Here is an 18,677-nt window from a genome sequence, read left to right as displayed (position 1 = left end):
GAAGCAATGAAAGAACTTTAGGTGCTGAAAGTGTCAGTTACAACAAAAGCTCTAAAGCTTGGTGACATGCAGTTCAGCTGAAAATAATAAATTGGAACTGGAAAAGGTCCTAAAGTGTAACAAATACATACACGCAACAGATGACATTCAAGCATTTAAAGACACGGAAGCACCGAAAGTTGCCAGCTGAATTAAGCACTAATGATGTGAAATAATCATTTTCTTTTTGTATCTTTTAGCATTCACGCCTGGTATTTTCCATCTTGTTTACAACACCCTACATGTTTGACTAATCCTTCGTACCTTCCCCTTCTCTGACTCAGTCCTCTTTAACTTGTCTCTCTCTCTCTCCTCCTCCGTCAGGATGCTGCCACTCAGTTAAAAACACATTTGTTAACAGCTCCGTGCCAGTCTCAGCAACAGCTGAAAATGTGGTGGAAACAAACAGGAAATTAACACAAAACAGAGATGCAAACTCCAACAGAATGCATGTTCTGTCATATAGTAAGCAGGGGTGGACTAAAACAATAATAAAGGCTCGGGTGGTACACGAAGCGAAGCAAAAAACCTTTAATGACCTCACATCTAACCCAAAATTAGCCCCCAGTCGTGCCATAGTTCAAGCCTAAGGAACTGTGTTTCATACCAGGTCACAGAACAGGGAGTAACTGTTCTTTTAATATAATGGTACCATTATGTTTGTCCATTATATTAATCTACAGTAAACAAAAGCACTAAAGCTTAGTGAGCAAGATCTCCATAGTTGTCCACCCAGACACTTAAGCTTATTGTCCAGCATTTAGCTGCATTTGTGGTAAAGCTGTTTTACATTTTTTTTTTTATTATTTTCTTAACTTGCCAAGTCATGGTACATTCAAGGACCTATAATACTGTAAGTCATTACATTTTTTCTGATTTCAATCTGGCTCATCTTTCATTCCACATCAGCTTCTCATGGACATCTGGACCATTTTCAGTATAGTTGCTATTAATAGATCACTTCATGGAAATCATGTTATGTCCCCTTGTAATTGCGCATCTGTAATATGTGCTGGATTTTTTCCAGTGTGTGAAAACTGTAATCTTTCCACTTGATTAATTTTTGTTGTTTACAAAGTTGCATGGAGCCAAGTGTGGAAAGAAAATGAATGAAAATGCTCACTGTGCTATCACATGCTGGCACGTACAACAGCTCAGACATTTCTGCTGACCTTTAGGAGCCGGCATTTTCAGTCTCTAATCCTTGAACAGTTGCAACAATCATGAGCCCGGTTTTCTGCCTTACCTGGAGCCTGCCGGCCTTTCAGGTTTTGAAACTGTGAAAAGCAGCTCTTATTGCTACAGATAAGAGCAGTTTTTTAGCTGCTTGCTAATTAATATCTTGTCATGTTGACTCTTAGCAGGCAAAACATCCCTGGGTCAATTTCATGACATATTTCTTCTGTGAGCAGTAACAGCGTCAAAAGTAGAACACAGCACCAGCAAAAGTTATTGAATGAAATGTCTCCGCATCTTTTTTTTATTTTTTTATTTGTTTTATTTGCAGGGTGCTGAAATGTTTATTTTACTGTACATACAGCCTATTTTGACATATGAAAGCAAACACATGAAAGTAAACTTAACACACCGCACCTGCTTATGCCACCGCCGCTGGTCTACACTTTCTTCCCCTGCAGTGTTTGTTTTCTAGTTGTAGGATAACAAGTTAGCAACGAGCACTCCTAATTCTACCACACAGCCATAAACACAGGCATTTATATCCAAACAAGGGCTACCTAGGAAACCTCACTCAAACACACAAATACATGCACACACATGCACATAAGTCATTTTCTGAAGCATATAATAACAGTTTGGGAGCTTGTTCACACATCCAGACGTATGTTGGCCCTCCAAACAAAAGCCATAAACAATAATTTGAATAAATGGAGGTAATTTCCTACAGCAGAATGTCTAATCAGAGCTGTATTCTACTGGAGGACCGCGACACAGGCCGAGAGTGTGTGTGTGTGTGTGTGTGTGTGTGTGTGTGCGGGGTTGTGTGTGTGGGTGTGTTAATGTGTGTGTATGTAAACGAAAACGAAAAGGCGATAGAGAATCGGAAATACATGCAGAGAGAGAGAAAAAGAAAGAAAATGACCGAAAACTGTGTACCATAAACTACCCATCCTGCCTTGCCAAGCCTGCTGGCCAACTTAAAAGACATTCAGTCCATCTGTGCCCACTAAGAGCCTCTCCTACCTCCAAAACATTTACAAAATACCCACTAACAACCCATTCATTAGTCTTTGTCTCTGTTGTTCTGTTTATCTCCCTCCCTTCTTCTCTCTTCCTCTATCTCCGGCTAGTTGAATATATTCTGTAGTTTTCCTTTTTTTCCAACAAATCCCATGTGGCGCTCCAAGTATCTACTAACAAATGTGTGTGTGTGTATCAGAACCTGATACTGACTATTCCTTTTAGCTCCACTGTTATCCCGAAAAATCTCAGGGAGCCACACAGTTCCTTTAACTAACTCCTACTAGCAAAAGTTTGCATTACAGCAGTTATGATTTTCGTCAAGGTGAAATAATTTGGGAGAAAAGAGTAAGCTCTGACATCCAAGTATTTTTGGCAATTACGCCAAGGAGAAGCAACATTATGGAGACACCATAGTAAGTGGGCCCCCTCCCCCGACACTAAACGTTGGTGGCAGTGTAGCAGAGTAAGCAGATGGTTCATGGAGAGTTTGGATGAGATGTTCTAGACAACATGGATGAGGAGGAGCTGGTGTAAAGGAGCGACAGATCACAATGAATTAGAAACAGCATGGAGTGGAAACCAACTGGCTCTGGGAACCCAGGAAGGTTGATTATTGGACAATTGTAGTGATGCTGAAATGTTGAATGATGTAAATTTAACAGCATGGGGAAAAGGAAGTGATCAGAGAACAGATCTTTGGTGAAATTGTTAATTGACAACTCACTTCTTGATCAGACTGCAGGCAAAGGTGGCTTAACTCAAAATGTGTTAGAAAACCGTGTGAAAACCATGAGTCACCTTTTCCATTTAGATTTGGTTCACTTCCATCCGTAGTCTTAGGTCTGACAGATCTGACTGTCCTGCAGTACAAACAGGTTGAACACTCACATCGGTAATAATGCTACTCCACCTATATCTGTATAATCAGCACCTGTTGCCAGCCATTACAAGCCAGTTCAGTTCCTACACACTTTCTCTGGGAGATGGATCACCTTGGCAGACTGTCTTTACAGGAAAGTCCTTTGAAGAGGTGCTGACAGATGTATGTGGTTAAGTGTCCTGTCATATTTTGGAATTTTGAACAAAATCTGCTTTAGTCAGGCCATTCAAGTCAGGATCCCAACACCCGTGTCTCCAACTCTACATCCACCCACACCCCTATACAGGAGAAGCATCCAATGCTCTACAAAATGTGCCTTCTTCCTCTATGTATTCGTCATCATGTAATCAATTAGGTGTGTTTGATGCACTTCATCTTTACAAGCATCCTCCATGTTTACTCCTTTCTCAAATTCACAACATTTTTAGAAAGAATTCAGGCAGAAAAAAAGCAAATCAATTAATAAACAATAAGTAAGGTTATTACATATAACATATATGTGGCACATTTCAACAATAAATTTCTTACAGAATTACATCTGACTGAATCAGTCTCAGCAGACAGAATACATGATATATCCAAACCCATGCACTGGCAGTATTGAAAATTTATATGCAGTGTGTTAATAATGTAGAAAAAAAAGATAATTTCATAATTGGTTCTGATTTGCTGCCAATTTACACTGATAGTATTAAAACTAATAGACAACAGATTAGAAAATAGATTATTGGAGTTTACTATGATAACACCATAATACCTATTATCTCATCAACTTAAAGTAGGAATTTGTTGAATTTGGTTTGTACAAACATTGAGAAAGTCAAGCAAGAAGACACAATTAAGTTGGCTAGGTTTTTTCATCTTTTACCACAGCCCCCTATATATTTACTTATGGCTCCTGTTATATCATGTTTTGCTACACTATCAGGGGTGCATGTTAAACCCAGCGTTTTACATGGATTTCTATCAGGGTCGCATTGACTGCCTCAGTGTTTCTAGGTTTAAATGTATTCTTTTTTTTTCCCAGTCAGTGTGGCAAATGCAACGCTATTATTATCATATTAATTTGACACATCTAGAATAAATAAATATCTATTTTATCAACTACGTTATTTACAGGAAATTTTTATTTTCTTAGTTGGGAATCTGACTTGTATAACAAGTTTCAAAAATATGTGTTAACTTTTTGTAAAATACAATCTAATACGAAAATGTCAAAGTTCCTATACTCTTTGAGCCAACAGGCGTTAACAATCTAAATAACGATAAACATTTTTCCACCCTAACAGGTGTAATGGGAAATGTTAATCAAGCACAGGCTTTACACACCCACTCAATCCTTAAAAAAAGGTTTAATGTGAAGATATGTGAATAAGGTCTAGCATGAAACAAGCTTTAGAAATGTGGCTTGTCTTTTTCTCAAATGTATAAGAACACTAAAAGTAAAACTTTGTACATGCTCCAAAATCAAAAAATATCAGATGTCAAAAGAAATCAAAGAAACAAGAAATTTAATGGAGTCTAAACTATAAGTAACTATTAATCCCAGTTCATGGGTAATCTCAGTTACCCATGAAGCTTTGACAGAAGTACAAAAGTAAAATAAAATAAAATCTGAGTGGTAAATGTTTCTGGTTTATCTGGTTTATCTTTTTTCAGTATTTCTTTTTTCTTTATTTCTGAGACTTTCTTTTCACATTTCTCACCCACATATTTAATCCAATAAATAGGCAAAAACAAGTTGTAAATATTACAATTACATTTTTCTAGTTTTTATGTTGAGCTGATTGGCCAAAGTTGGCTGTTTGTAGACTCAGCAGCTACTGACTAAAGTTTGCATTCCTTAAATTGCGCTCTGTTTTAATTTCTTTTTTTGAATTACTACCAAACTCCTTTGGAGCTACACATGCCAGTTCTGAGTCTGAATCAGTAGTTTGGTGCCAATGACTGTAGTACAAAGTGAGCTTTAATGCTTTCTATTTAAAAACTTTAAATGTAAAGCTGCAGAGTCAGTAGCTGTTTCTACCAGAAATCCCATTCACTTTGCCCCTGTTTTCATTGTCTTTTTTTTTTTGTTTGTTTTTGTGATATTATAAAAACAGCAAAAACTGATTCTTTGTTTGACATTACGAGTGTCACAGCAGGGGTTATCGGCACTGCCTGTACACCCAACTGGGTTTTTGTCAAAACAGCTGGAGGATATTTGGGCTCAGATGGCTGCTGTGGCCAAGAGCCCAGTCACCCCAGATAAGCAGCTGCTCATCTCTGAAATAAAATTAAAAGCATGGAGAAACACTGGAAAATGTGGAGGAAAATATGGTGCCACAGATTGGTTTGTCAGCAGTGATTAAAAGTCTAACATTCAGGATTGCTATTATGTTGGAATGTTCTTATTTTTCACTTTCAGTTTTCCTTGATTTGAATATTGTTATCCTTTAAGTGGGAAAATTGCTCATAACTTTATGGAGTGTTCTCAAGTCGGAAAAACTAATGTTTTGGTGACAGTTCAGATGCACTGCAACACCATCAAATAGAAATGCTGTAGAAGGACATTAAAGAAAATGGAAGTTGAATAAAATCATTGGAAATAAGAAAAAAAACACTATGGAAGCTGAATAAAAGAAAAAAAACACCACATAGTTTAAAAAAAAACCTTAAAAAAACACAACAGAAGTGTTTTAGGTGAGACAATAACATGACGAAACAGTTGTGGAAATGACAAGCTAATACTAAACAGCTTCTTACAACACTGATGAAGCTTCTGCTTTTCTTAACCATGTATCAGTGTAATCCTTTCGTCACTTTCTTTAAGTTGTGTTTTGTGAGATTTTGCTGAAAGTTACTTTTATTGATCCAACTTTTTGATTTAACTTTTGTTGTGATTTGTGTGCTTTTGCAGCATTTTTCTATTTGCTGGTGTTTTCCTAAGTTGCAGTGCATTTGAACTCTCAAGTACACCATAGAGCAATGTGTATAAAAAGGGTTTCATCTGTTTATTGAAATGTGGAATGACTCATATGTATAATGTCAGAAATGGAGTTTCAAAATGTACTGTAACTGCTCCCAGTCCTTACACTAAACCACTGAACATAATTTTACTACGTATCATGAGTATTGATAGTTACGGTACAATACAGTAGTAAGTTCATCGCTAAAATTCATCACTAAATACTGCAACGTGTTTGTTAAAGAACAGTACACTTTTTCATTTCATGCAACACTTCAGCTGCTTTCACTGCTGATATGTCTAATGACACTTTGGCAGACAACATCACATTTAGTGTGTGTATAATGTATAATGTCCACTTACACTGACTCAGGTACATCTCAGGTCGTTATCGTAGAAATCCCTTTAAAAAATTATGCTTATCCTTCATTTGAAGTGACACTTTCTCTTCAACTGCAAACTTCATAGCTGACATGTGAAAATGGATTTCAGGTGATGTAACAGCGTACAGTCCAGCTCACATTTCAGCTTCTTATGATTAAACCCCATTAATTTCAGTGCATTCACACACCATTTGTCTTCACTTTTCCACTTCTCCGAGTTTTACATTTTATGTTGTGTTATATGTTTTCAAGTGACTCTTAACCCATGTTTTAATGAATCTCCAGGTTTATCTGCAGTTCTTTTTTTAACTGCCACTTTTACTTCCTTAGTTAATACGCAAAGAAGTAAACAATGTTTAAGAAAGAATATATTTATTCTTTCTTTTAACCTTTATTTTTAACTGAAACAGTTCAACACAAATATGAAAGTACAGTGTGTACTGACATTTCAGTTTCTTAAGCACTTACATTTCACGTAATGTTTTTGTTTTGCAAATATTTGAAAAACTTTTGTAATATGATTTCTGATGCATATGTACAGCCATTCATTAGTGTGTAATGTGTTACCCTCACAAGTGCAATTTGAGGTTCTACTTGCCTGAGGACAATTTGATGTGTGCACTGTAAGTGTCAGGGACTAAAACCACCGATCTTCTGAATAGTGAACAACTTTTGCCACCTCCTGAGCACCAGCTGCCCTAAAGTTTTTGTCATGTTTACACTTTACTGGTGATGGGGAACGAAACGGCTCTTAGAGCCGACACTTTGACATGGACAACACGAGCCGACTCCTTTTTGGGAGCCATGGGTTTTTTTTTCCTTTCTCTCACCCTCTCTCTCACACACACTTTTTTCCCGCTTCACTCCGTACACGAGCCTTGTGCTTTGCGCTGGGCAGAGGGGGGAGGGGCGGTAGTTACACTCGCAGTAGCACAGGAACAGAGCGGGAGGGAGAGAGAGAGAAAGAGCCAGGGACAACAACGTCACATTAGAAAGGTATAGTAATCATCCGCAACTATTTTCAGTTGCAGATGATAAAGGATTCAGAAAGTTTATTCATGCAGGCCCATATGACAGAGAATGTGCATGTTCTTTTTGTTTTCATATTTTTTCATATTTATATTTAATTGTGTTGTGGTTTGCAGTGTTTTGTGTTGTTTCACTTTAAATTTGTTTAAAAGGAAAAAGCTGAAAATTTAAATAGTTAAAGTTGAAATGTAAATAGTTGGTTTTTGTATTATACGATTTATTTATTAAATTTTATGTGGAGTGAATAAATAAAAGTATATTTACGGTGGCCCCTCGAGACAAAGCACAAAACTTCAAAACATGTAAAAACTCCAAATCACGTAAAAACTCCAAAACACAACAGAAGTGCTCCAGGATGCTAGGGGCAGTGTTGAGCTTTGTTACCTAGTGGCCACACAAGCCAGGAAGTATCAACGACCGGATTTGGTGTGTGGTAGTAACAAAAATTAACATTTTTTTTAAATTATTTGAATACATATGAGTGCTTGTGTATAAATACACAAACAATACACATATGCTTTCAATTGTGTAATTTAAGTGATCTAGGTAGCTCTGTTTTGGAAGTTCAGTTAACGCTAGAAATGTGTTTTGGAGTTTGTACGTGTTTTGTCTCTGGGGGCCACCGTATATATTTATATATAAACATATATAAATAAAACCACTTTTTTTTACATTAGTAATTCCTTTTGTGAATAATTTTATATTGTTGTCAATAATTAATTAATTAAAGCAACAAAACAACCTGAAGAGCCAGTTGGGAGCCGAAAGAGCCAGCTCTTTTTAGTGAGCCGAGCCGAAAGAGCCGGTTCTCTAAAAAGATCCGGAAATCCCATCACTACACTTTACCTGAAATTTAAGCTCAAGTCATTGCTTTTATTTCAGATTTACATTTCAGCTGACCCTTCTATACTTCTATTTTATTACTTACACTTAAACTTTTTTCAGTTTTCAATAAGTGCAACTACAACTCTTTTAAGTGCATCAACCCCCTAGGCAAGGCAAGTTTATTTGTATAGCACAATTCAACAACAAGGTGATTCAAAGTGCTTTACAGAGACATTAGAAACAAGAACAAATAAAAAGCATGATTTAAAATTGATTAAAACAAGCAAGTAGTACACATATAACCTTACTTGACAGACACAAAAACTTGTAGTTGGAATTCATTTATATCTTATAATTTTCTACAGCTTCAGCCACAGTAGAGGACTTCCAGATTCGTCCACACTGCCTGTTTGTCCATTCGTACCGAGCTCCAGCCTTCTGCGACCACTGTGGGGAAATGCTGTGGGGACTTGTACGCCAAGGACTTAAATGTGAAGGTAAAATATCCTACTCCCATAAGATGAAATCATGAGAACATTATGGCTGAGGTAAAATTTTAAAAAGAGACACTATCCTTTTCTCCAGGTTGTGGTCTGAATTACCACAAGCGCTGTGCCTTTAAGATCCCCAACAACTGCAGCGGGGTGAGGAGGCGTCGTCCCTCCAATGTCTCATTGACAGGCGGGATAATCAACATCGGGCGTCCGCTCTCTGCTGAGCCTTCACCTCCCCACTACAGTGATGATGCTTTATTGGTCAGTACAAAAGCACAGACCTGTGGAACACAGTTTTTCAGAAATGTTGAAGTAACTTTTTTTGTTCTTTTTTTGTTGTCCAGTCTCCAGTCAGTCCTAGCATGGAGGTAAGTCCTCCCATCTTTTTACATAGAAATACTTCTCTAGGGTCATTTTTACTTATTGCATAATAGTGAACAGGCAGCCAAGTTAAATTATACTGTGCAATTCATTCTCCCATCTGTTAGTCTATTTATCATATAGTTCTTGCAGGCAACGGTAACCCCAGAGCTGAGAAACCAAACTCTAAATCTGCTGCCATAAAAAATCATTTTAAGTGTGACTTATCATGGAAAACAGGTCCACTGGCAAAAACTAGAAACGTATGAAAAACTTTGAAATGCTTTGCTTGTTTCTCCCAACAGCAGAAGAACCAGTTAGATTACTTTCCTGGTAGAGAGCGGCGATCCAGCTCACAATCATATGTTGGCCGTCCCATTGAGCTTGACAAGATCTTACTGTCAAAAGTCAAAGTTCCCCACACATTCCTGATTCACTCTTACACCCGGCCTACTGTCTGCCAGCACTGCAAGAAGCTGCTCAAAGGCCTCTTCAGGCAGGGCCTGCAGTGCAAAGGTGAGCTGTTGTTCTGAAAACCTGCTGTAGATGTTTTTCAAAGCTCTAGATGTCAAACTTAAAACTGTCTCTGCTTGTAGCACAGCTTGTCCAGTGTCCAAAACATTTTGCATTAAGATGCTTAAAGAAACCTTGTCCTTTCAGAATCATTGAGACATTTCTTTGGCTCAACCATGTAAAAACTACCAGTAGGTTTACTGTTTACTTGTTAATGTAACCATTAGATACTGTAATACAGTATAATACAGAATAATGATTTGCCATGGTGCTACATGTAATGTTGCTGTAAAAGGACTAGTAGAGAGACTGAATACTGAATGTGTAAAAACATTACCTGGATAAATAAAGACTCTGCTGATTGTACTATTAAAATATAGAGTTTAGATAATGTAGGTAGATTATTTTAAGTACCTGGGATAAATTCCAGGCAACAGAAGCAGTGTTGAGGAGAGGTGAAGAAGAGTGTGCAAATGGGGGGAGCTGTTAGAGACAAATGTCAGGGCTGATTTGTTACAGAAGGATAGTGAATGGGAAGTTTATGAGATGTTCGCGAGACTTGCTATGTATGGTTAAGACACAGTGACAAACAGATAGGAGGCCAAGCTGGTAGTGGTAGAGTAATGAAGATGTTAAGATTTTCATTGGGACTGAAAGTTAGTAAATTCTAGGGACAGCTCAGGTTGAGTGGTTTGTAGACAAAGTGACATAGTGCAAAGGCGGAATAGCAGATATATTCCACAATCAGTGATGGGAAGGTTACTTTTACAATGTATTCCACTACTGATTACAGAATACATGCCCCAAAATGTATTTTGTAACCTATTCCGTTACGTTACTCAATTAGAGTAACTTATTCTGAATAATTTGGATTACTTAATATATTATCAGGCAATTATGTAGGCAACTAAATGAATGTACTATTGCTCTGTGATCTTTTACTATTACTGAAGAATACTCGCCATACCAATACCAACTAGATTTTTAAATCTTAATATAAATGAGTAACAGTAGGGTGGACATTAGGTAAGGCTGCACTTTTTGCAGCGATCTCATATAGAAAACTATTGCGCGCATATTTTTTCAGGTCCGCGGCTCCGAACTGTAGTAAAGGGACCTCTGGCTAATACGTCAGGTTCCGTGTCGGGCTCGTAACCGAAAACTAGCTTTACTTTGTTGTCTGGGTCAACTTTGCTAGCGAGAGACAGAGAGAGGCGTTGAAAGGCTGCTCCAACGGAGCTTATTGTTTCGGAGGAAAACATGAACACAGTGTACAGTCGAGTCTTAACAGCTTACTTACAACTGGGCTACACTGCCCATGAGGCTACATTCTCCAGGGCTATGCCTGTAACACTCTGCTCATATTGCCTTCATAATAAATAATTTATTGAAAAGTAATTTTTAAAAATATTTCTTCACATCATTATGCGGGCGCAAGTACAGGTAACATGGGCCGCGAGATTGACACACATGCATTAGAGCCTCTTATTGTGTGTTTTGTTTGAGTTTCCACCGGCGTGGAATTACCAGAAATAGAGAGGGCATAGCCTAACAAATGAAACAGGAAAAGACCGCTGTGTAATCCCTTTAATTCAACAAACTATTCTGAATACCACCTTTTTAAACGGTAACTGTAACGGAATACAGTTACTCTTATTTTGTATTTTAAATACGTAACGTCGGCACATGTATTCCGTTACTCCCCAACACTGTCCACTTTGTGATGTTGACTGGCTCTTGCTGGGAGGTTACTTAGCATTGGTGTTGTGTGACACATCTTTTTCAGCTCTGGGTAGGTCTGCTCCTGTGCTATTTTTCTCTTGTAGCTTAGAGCAGCGGTCCCCAACCTTTTTTGCGCCACGGACCGGTTTATGCCCGACAATATTTTCAGGGACCGGCCTTTAAGGTGTCGCGGATAAATACAACAAAATAAAACTAGTACCGGTAATGAAAAAAAGAAGATTTATTCATAGCACATGTGAAAAGACCCAGGAAAACCGAGTTAAAGATAAAAACGATAACAAAATAACGCTGAAAACCGATAAAAACCCTGAAAACCATACATTTCACACCTGAGCCTCAACTCTCGCGGCCCGGTACCAAACGATTCACAGACCGGTACCGGTCCGAAGCCCGGGGTTGGGGACCGCTGGCTTAGAGTACACCCTGGATGGATCTTTGGAGAAAATCCATCCTAGTCACCAGAGCTTTGTTTAACAGTTTCTAGAACCTTGGTTATAGACATCATGTTGTACGCCCTTTCATTTAAGACGTCTGATGATGCAGTTCTATATCTCCCTGTTCCAACATAAGTGCAATTATGTTGGAACAGGGAGATATAGAACTGCATCATCAGACGTCGTAAATGAAAGGGCGTACAACTGGTGTGCAAACCAGTGCACAAATCAAGTAACATAAAGACATGGACAGTCTTGACCTCAACATGATAGAACACCTTCAGTATAAATGAGTGGGGACTGTGAGCCAAGGTGTAAGGTTGCAAAGGTTGGGCCAACATCAAACCCTATGGATTAAGAATAGGATATCCCTCAACTTCATAAAGGCATACGAGGAAATGCTTTTAGCAATATAGTGTAATCTGGCCGTTTTGGAGTTTTAACTGCATCATGTCTTCATCTGTATTAAGATTTTGAACAGTTACTGTGGAGCTGATGTCAAAGCCTCTTCCTAAGCCTTGTGTTCCTCTTTCTTGTTTCTCTCTCAGACTGTAAATTTAATTGTCATAAACGATGTGCGCAAAAAGTGCCAAACAACTGCCTGGGAGAAGTATCAAAAAATGGAGGTACCTACCGACACACAAACACATTTCTTTATTTTTGTATTATATGAACACAGAGCGTTACTTTAGCCACCGCTACAACATCCATAAACCCCATCATAACTTAAAATTTTATTTTAAAATCAGGCTTGAAACTGAATAAAAATGATGCTTTAATTTCTTTTTCACACACACACACACACACACACACACATATATATATATATATATATATATATATATATATATATATATATATATATATATATATATATATATATATATATATATATTCATGTATCTTTTCTGTGCTTATCCTATTTCCCTCCTGCCTCCATGTTCAACACCCTTTGCGCAATGTAGTCACCATCCCACCACTGCACACGTCTAACATGTCTAAACCTTGCCTCTCTAGCTTTGTCTCCAAACAACTCAACCTAAGCTATCACTCCGTTGCATTATTAATTCTCATTCCTAATTTTGTCCATTCAACCCTGACACTCATCTCCACCAACACCTTTGTGCACTGACCAATGCTTTGGATGATTGATCCCTGGTAATGGACCAGTCATGTACTTTAACTCCATTTGCCCCGGTTTCACTGTTACTCCTACCTGTCTCTCATTCACACATGTATTCAGTGTAAAGGGGCCAGAGCAAGAAGGGGCTGTAGACAAATACTTTCTTGGCAGTTTCCCTAACCATGTCAGCTGTACTTTTCCCAGTCATCTGGCAGTTCTTCCCTACAACCCTTAACTCCTTCCTAAATGCTGCATAACATTCTTCCTTCAGCTTCCATAACTTAGTCCTTTTCTCATTCCCTTACTCTTCTTGAGTTCCAAAGTCATCCTGCAGACTACCACCTAATGCTGCCTAGCTAGATTTCTGATACTACCTTGCAGTCTCCAATCTTTGTCATGGTCCTTCATGGTCTGTTTGCTGTTTTGGGTTTATGCTGGGTTGGGCAGATCTTGGTATGACCAGATCCAGGGTTCACTCTCCACCAGATTTTATGCCTCCTTTAACTGGTAATCTGGCTCCTCCGTGTCTCCTGTGGTGACACAAGCTTTCAAGTGTAACACCTTCATTGCCATGTGTCCCATTTGTCCCCTGCCTTAAGAGCAGCTCCACCTCCAGTGTCCCCTAACTGTCTCTGTCAAACTGGTCTTCTCCTCCTGAAATCCTTGATCAAGAAACTCTCAATTTCAACTCACCTGCCTCTTCACCTTCCTACGACTCTGTCCCCCTGCAAGTATCTCTTCCAGACCAACCAAGTAGGCAGTCAAATTCACTCTAAACAACACTCTCTGGAGCTATTCTGTGGATTATCCAAGGCTAACTCTCTCAGTGACTCAGTGACAGGTCCTCCTACCTGCTTTGTTTTGTCAGGAATCCATGTGTTTACCTCCCCTTTCAACTTCTCACTTACTTTAACTCAATAAACCTGTTGAACTTTAGACTTGTCAGTGTTGGGTCCTGTTTTGCAGCCTTGTTAGCTGTATTGCCAATTTAGCATATGACGCCTTCTACAAAAATCAACCTCCGTGCACCTTTCTCCACTCTTATACGTCACCTTTTGTTTTGTTTTTTCTTAAAGCATGTGATCACCACTACTACCTGCTCTTCTGCAATTCCTTACATCATACTTTCCCAACACCTCATCAGCTCCCTACTCTTCACATACATTTCTACTGAGGTCTAATCACTACTGTCTCATCTCTGGGATACTCTCTACAGGTTGTTGAATATATTCTAAAATTTCAATGATAACATTCAACGTCACTCCTTCGATCTAGTTTCAAACTCATGATAGTGTCTGACACTCTTGACCTCCACAACACCACTTGTGGGCTGACAAGACAGCTGAACTTTTTGAAAAGTTTGTGTCCCGTTACTTCTGGCATGAGAGTAAAACAGGAAGCCATAAAAAGACCAACAGTCAAACGTGGTGGTAGTAGAGTGAGGATCTGAATGACTTTCTGTAATTGATGGAATCTTGAATTCTGCTCTCAACCTAAAACTCTGAAGGAGAATTTCCTGTCCTGAAGCTTAGCACACTCGGATTATGTATCAATACAAGGGTTTGAAACACATTAGCATAACACATAAGTCCACCTCTGAATGGTTTAGAAACACAAAATGAAGGTCCTGAATTCTATTGTTGCATAGAACTTCTGAGCCCAGGTGCAGAATCGGATGCCCTCATGGTGGAGGGTTGCCTTGATGACCATGATATTGACAGAGGGGGTAGCCTCTTGGATGACATGGATGAAGCGCTGGCCTCAGAGAGTGGCTTGCTGCTAGAGGCAGGACCCAGCGATCTCTGTGACATGCACGACCCTGACCTAGATGAGTCCAACCGAGCCATCAGGTACTCACAGAACAATTACACACAAAGAAAAATATATAGTACTGAGATGTTTCTGAGGCTGTGTTTTTTTTCGTGCCCCTTAAAGCCCCTCCACCAGCAACAACATTCCTTTGATGCGAGTCGTCCAGTCTGTCAAACACACAAAGAGGAAGAGCAGCAATGTGATGAAAGAGGGCTGGATGGTCCACTACACCAGCAAGGACACTCTGGTACATCTTTCTTTTTATGTTTAACAGTCTATTTACCTCACCAAATTTGTGTTGTGGATGTTGTCTTACATGAAGCAAACAGCTAGCGCCCTCAGGGTTTTTTGTTTGTTTGTTTTGTTTTCGTTCTGTTCACTGGTTCGGATGTTATCAGGCTTTGCCTCAGTCTTAGCTTTGTCATCTACTCCTTTAATTTCACCGATTCCTCTGTCTTTGTGACATGAAACAGTGGCTTCTCAGTCTAATGATTAGTCAATCAGCACCCTGGGGAGAATTCGTGTAATTGTTAAATTTTTCCCAATTACTTAAAGATGGTACACTTTAGAATTATAATTTAATTCATAATTAAATTATAAAAAAAAGACCTGAACCATGTGGAAAAACACAGTTTATTCTCATTACATTTCAAGAACAAGCAAAGAATCCAGTTGTGATGCTGTTTCTGAAGTCTTTGAGTGAAGGATAAGAGGACTCAGAAACAGGACAGAACGCGTTGCAGATATTTCACTATTTGTAATCAAAGTGCTGCTTCCAACTTTGTTTGACACATTATTATAAATATACACTTTGAATCGTACAAAGATTGTCTTAAGTGTTTGTGCTTCTTCCTATTTAAATAACGGAGATGGTAGGAAATATCGAAGAAACAAATAGTGAGAAATAATAAATGTTAAACTCATTCCTAATAGAAGCAAGAGTTATTTCTGAGAAAACTGCCACTTGTGGTTTGAGGATGTGTTGCTGTTCTGAAATTCTTCAGCTGCGTGAGTGTTAAAAGAGTGTTAAAAGTTCTTGTCTTCTCCCAAAGACAAGAACTAACAGACTTAAAAACTCCTTTGTCCCACACGCCATCAGACTGTTTAACTCCTCCCTGGAGGGGAGAGGGAGGGGAAACAGGAGGACAAAGGAGGGGGGAACAACTAAGCTGTAGTGCCTCTTCACCTCACTGTGCAATACCTTTTGTGCAATACTTTTGTAAATAGTCAACGGTGCAATAGACTCAATACTTGAAATGTGCAATTCACTTGTATTTTTATTTTTATTCCTATTTATTCTATTTATCCCCTTCGTATATTTTATTTATATTGTCTCTGTATTTATATATATGTGTGTGTGTATAACTCTGTAACTTCTGTCGGTGCTGTGCTTTTTTGGAAATCGAATTTCCCAGAGGAACCCACCCGAGGGATTAATAAAGTTCTATCTTATCTTATCTTATCTTATCTTAAAAACAAGTTGAGAGGCATTTACAGGTTGTCATTGTTTGTCTGCTTCATACTTATTTGCTCTCTTTTCTTTCCTCAGTTGTTTTGCTCTTTAATGTCACTCTTTTTTCTTTGTGGTATTCCCTTATTTTTCCTCCTCTTCTCTCTTCCAATGTTTCAGAGGAAAAGACATTACTGGAGGCTAGACAGTAAATGCATTACGCTGTTTCAGAACGACACAGGAAGTAAATATTACAAGGTAAGACCACTACCTTCCAGCAGTTTATTTGTTGCTGCAAAGTCATCACTGCAGGTGTGCCTGTCTTTTAAAGACTAACTGCTAAGTTTACAGTAGTAGTCTTTTTTGAACTTGAGTCTGCTGAGAGAGGCCTGATATACCTATTCTACTTTCTAAACTCAGCAGTCTGAGAGCAATGTGATCTACTGGTATGAGATATATGTTAATTCATATTTGAATGTAAATTACTTGCAACACAGCACACCCCTCAACTACAGATTCAGGAGGTACATCATGTATGGTGTACTGGTGCTGATACTGTAAACTGTATTCCACCCAGACCCCTTTACTTCATCCTCTCTGCAGGAAATCCCTCTGTCTGAAATCTTGTCTCTGGAGCCTGCTCAGAATTTTTCTCTACTTCCTGATGGAGCCAATCCTCATTGCTTTGAGATCGCCACGGCATCACTGGTTTATTATGTTGGAGAGAACCTGCAGAGACCTGAATCATCTGTGACAGGCAGCAGCATTCTGGTGAGATGCAGATTTAATCTGATATGATGCAAGATAGGTTCTCTAAGATCATAATTAGATTTGATATTATTGATAGATTTGATATCATCCTTAATGTGCTTGCATGATATCATGCAAACACTTTAAGGAGAAATGTTTTTCAACAAAGTCTTAAATCGGATACGTCAGAGCTGGCAAAATCAAGACATTTGTCACATTTGTTTTTCAAAATTTTGAAAAACTCACATTTACATGAAAGATTTAAATTCACAGTTGATCAAATGTCACTGAGTACTCCTTACTAAAATCTCTTTTTCTCCAACTCTGTTCTTTCTTACATCTTTCTTCATTCAGTTCAGTTCAGTTCAAATGTGATGATTATTTGCAGCTAGCAGGTTGTAGCCATCAGTAATAGTAATAAATCACACAGCAATAGTACATCGAAGATACTGAAGTGGGACATAACTACCATAGCTATGGTAGCTACCATAACTCGAACAAGGTAGTTGCAGTAGGTTAATGTTAGTTTTTAAATAAAGAACTTACTTCCAGATGTTTCTTTAGGTTGGAGTCTTTTGATGCTGAGAGCAGCTTGGTTGCTGGCAAACAAAGTTTGCATTGCACGGTCAGATTTTGCCCATCCCATTCTTCTCATGAAGTGGTGTCAGAATTTCCAAGTAAGAAATGCCTTCCTGCCCGTTCACTGCTGGCTCTGTTGTGCTGGCTCTGGGTTCATTGTGTAGCTGACACCACCAACATTAACTGGACGCTCACATTAGAGCCTCTTATTGTGTGCTTTGTTTGGGTTTCCGGCAATGTGTGGAATTACCAAAATTAGAGAGGGGATAGCATAACATATGAAACAGGAAAAGATTGCCGTGTAATCCGTTTATTTCAACAAAGTAACTGTATTCTAATTATCACCTATTTAAGCAGTAACTGTAACAGAATACAGTTGCTCATATTTTGTATTTTAAATACGTAACGCCGGTACATGTATTCTGTTACTCCCCAACACTGGTGACATGAAATAATAACACCCCTCAAATGCAATCATGTTAAGAAAGATATTTGAGAGATATTGGTGTAAAAATTAAGGGGGTGAAAGTTTAAAAAATGTCAGCTATAAAAATATTAAACTAAAAGACAGAAATCGAAAAAGTGACGTTTCCCCTCTGTGGTACATGGATTACAGTCATCTTCTACCATTCATACTTAGTTATTTCTGCAATGAGAAATACTTTCAAGTTAAAATTTTACATAACTTACTTTAAAAAAAATCAGAAACTACTAATATTTTTAAAGTTTGTTTAAAGTGATGAAGTGCGATTTTAAAAATCTTTTCAGATAAAGTTAGATCAAAGTACAGTACTAATAATTCCTATATGTCTCATTCAGGATTCAGACTGCTCTAAAGACTTGTTTTTTAAACTCTTTGCATTTGTGAATTTATGTTTTTCTGATAGGAACTAAATAACTAAATATTTAAAATAAATATATAAAAACAAAAGACAAAATAAAAGCATGAATTCTCCATTCAATTAGCCATGAGGGCTCCCCCTGTCTTCCTCTGTGGCCGAGTACAAGCCCCTTAACCCCAGAAATGGGCCCACTGAAGGTTGCCAGGGATTGGCAGATGCAAGTGGACTTGGATCCCACAGAGATCGTAGCACCTACTCTGCGACCAGACCTC

General features: G+C 38.3%; 1 protein-coding gene across 3 annotated transcripts in view; it reads left to right on the top strand.

Moving 5' to 3' along the window:
- The window catches only part of prkd1 (protein kinase D1), an 85,400-nt gene that overhangs the window by 24,104 nt on the left and 42,619 nt on the right, over positions 1-18,677 (top strand). For 2 of the 3 annotated variants that reach the window (XM_085343600.1, XM_085343599.1), the window contains 9 exons: positions 8,671-8,802; positions 8,891-9,060; positions 9,144-9,167; positions 9,468-9,675; positions 12,398-12,475; positions 14,621-14,822; positions 14,908-15,031; positions 16,415-16,492; positions 16,838-17,005. In XM_085343600.1, coding sequence (XP_085199726.1) covers positions 8,671-8,802; positions 8,891-9,060; positions 9,144-9,167; positions 9,468-9,675; positions 12,398-12,475; positions 14,621-14,822; positions 14,908-15,031; positions 16,415-16,492; positions 16,838-17,005 — 1,184 coding nt within the window. Of the gene's footprint in view, positions 1-8,670; positions 8,803-8,890; positions 9,061-9,143; positions 9,168-9,464; positions 9,676-12,397; positions 12,476-14,620; positions 14,823-14,907; positions 15,032-16,414; positions 16,493-16,837; positions 17,006-18,677 lie in introns of all 3 variants that reach the window. The other variant, XM_085343601.1, reaches the window with a different exon arrangement.

This window comes from Diplotaxodon limnothrissa, linkage group LG19, assembly GCF_057381915.1.
Source record: "Diplotaxodon limnothrissa isolate DT_005_m linkage group LG19, D_limnothrissa_male_GT1.1, whole genome shotgun sequence".
In the NCBI taxonomy this organism is placed as follows: Eukaryota; Metazoa; Chordata; class Actinopteri; order Cichliformes; family Cichlidae; genus Diplotaxodon; species Diplotaxodon limnothrissa.
Note: the sequence above shows the minus strand (reverse complement) of the source record. Positions and strands in the feature narration are given on the sequence as shown.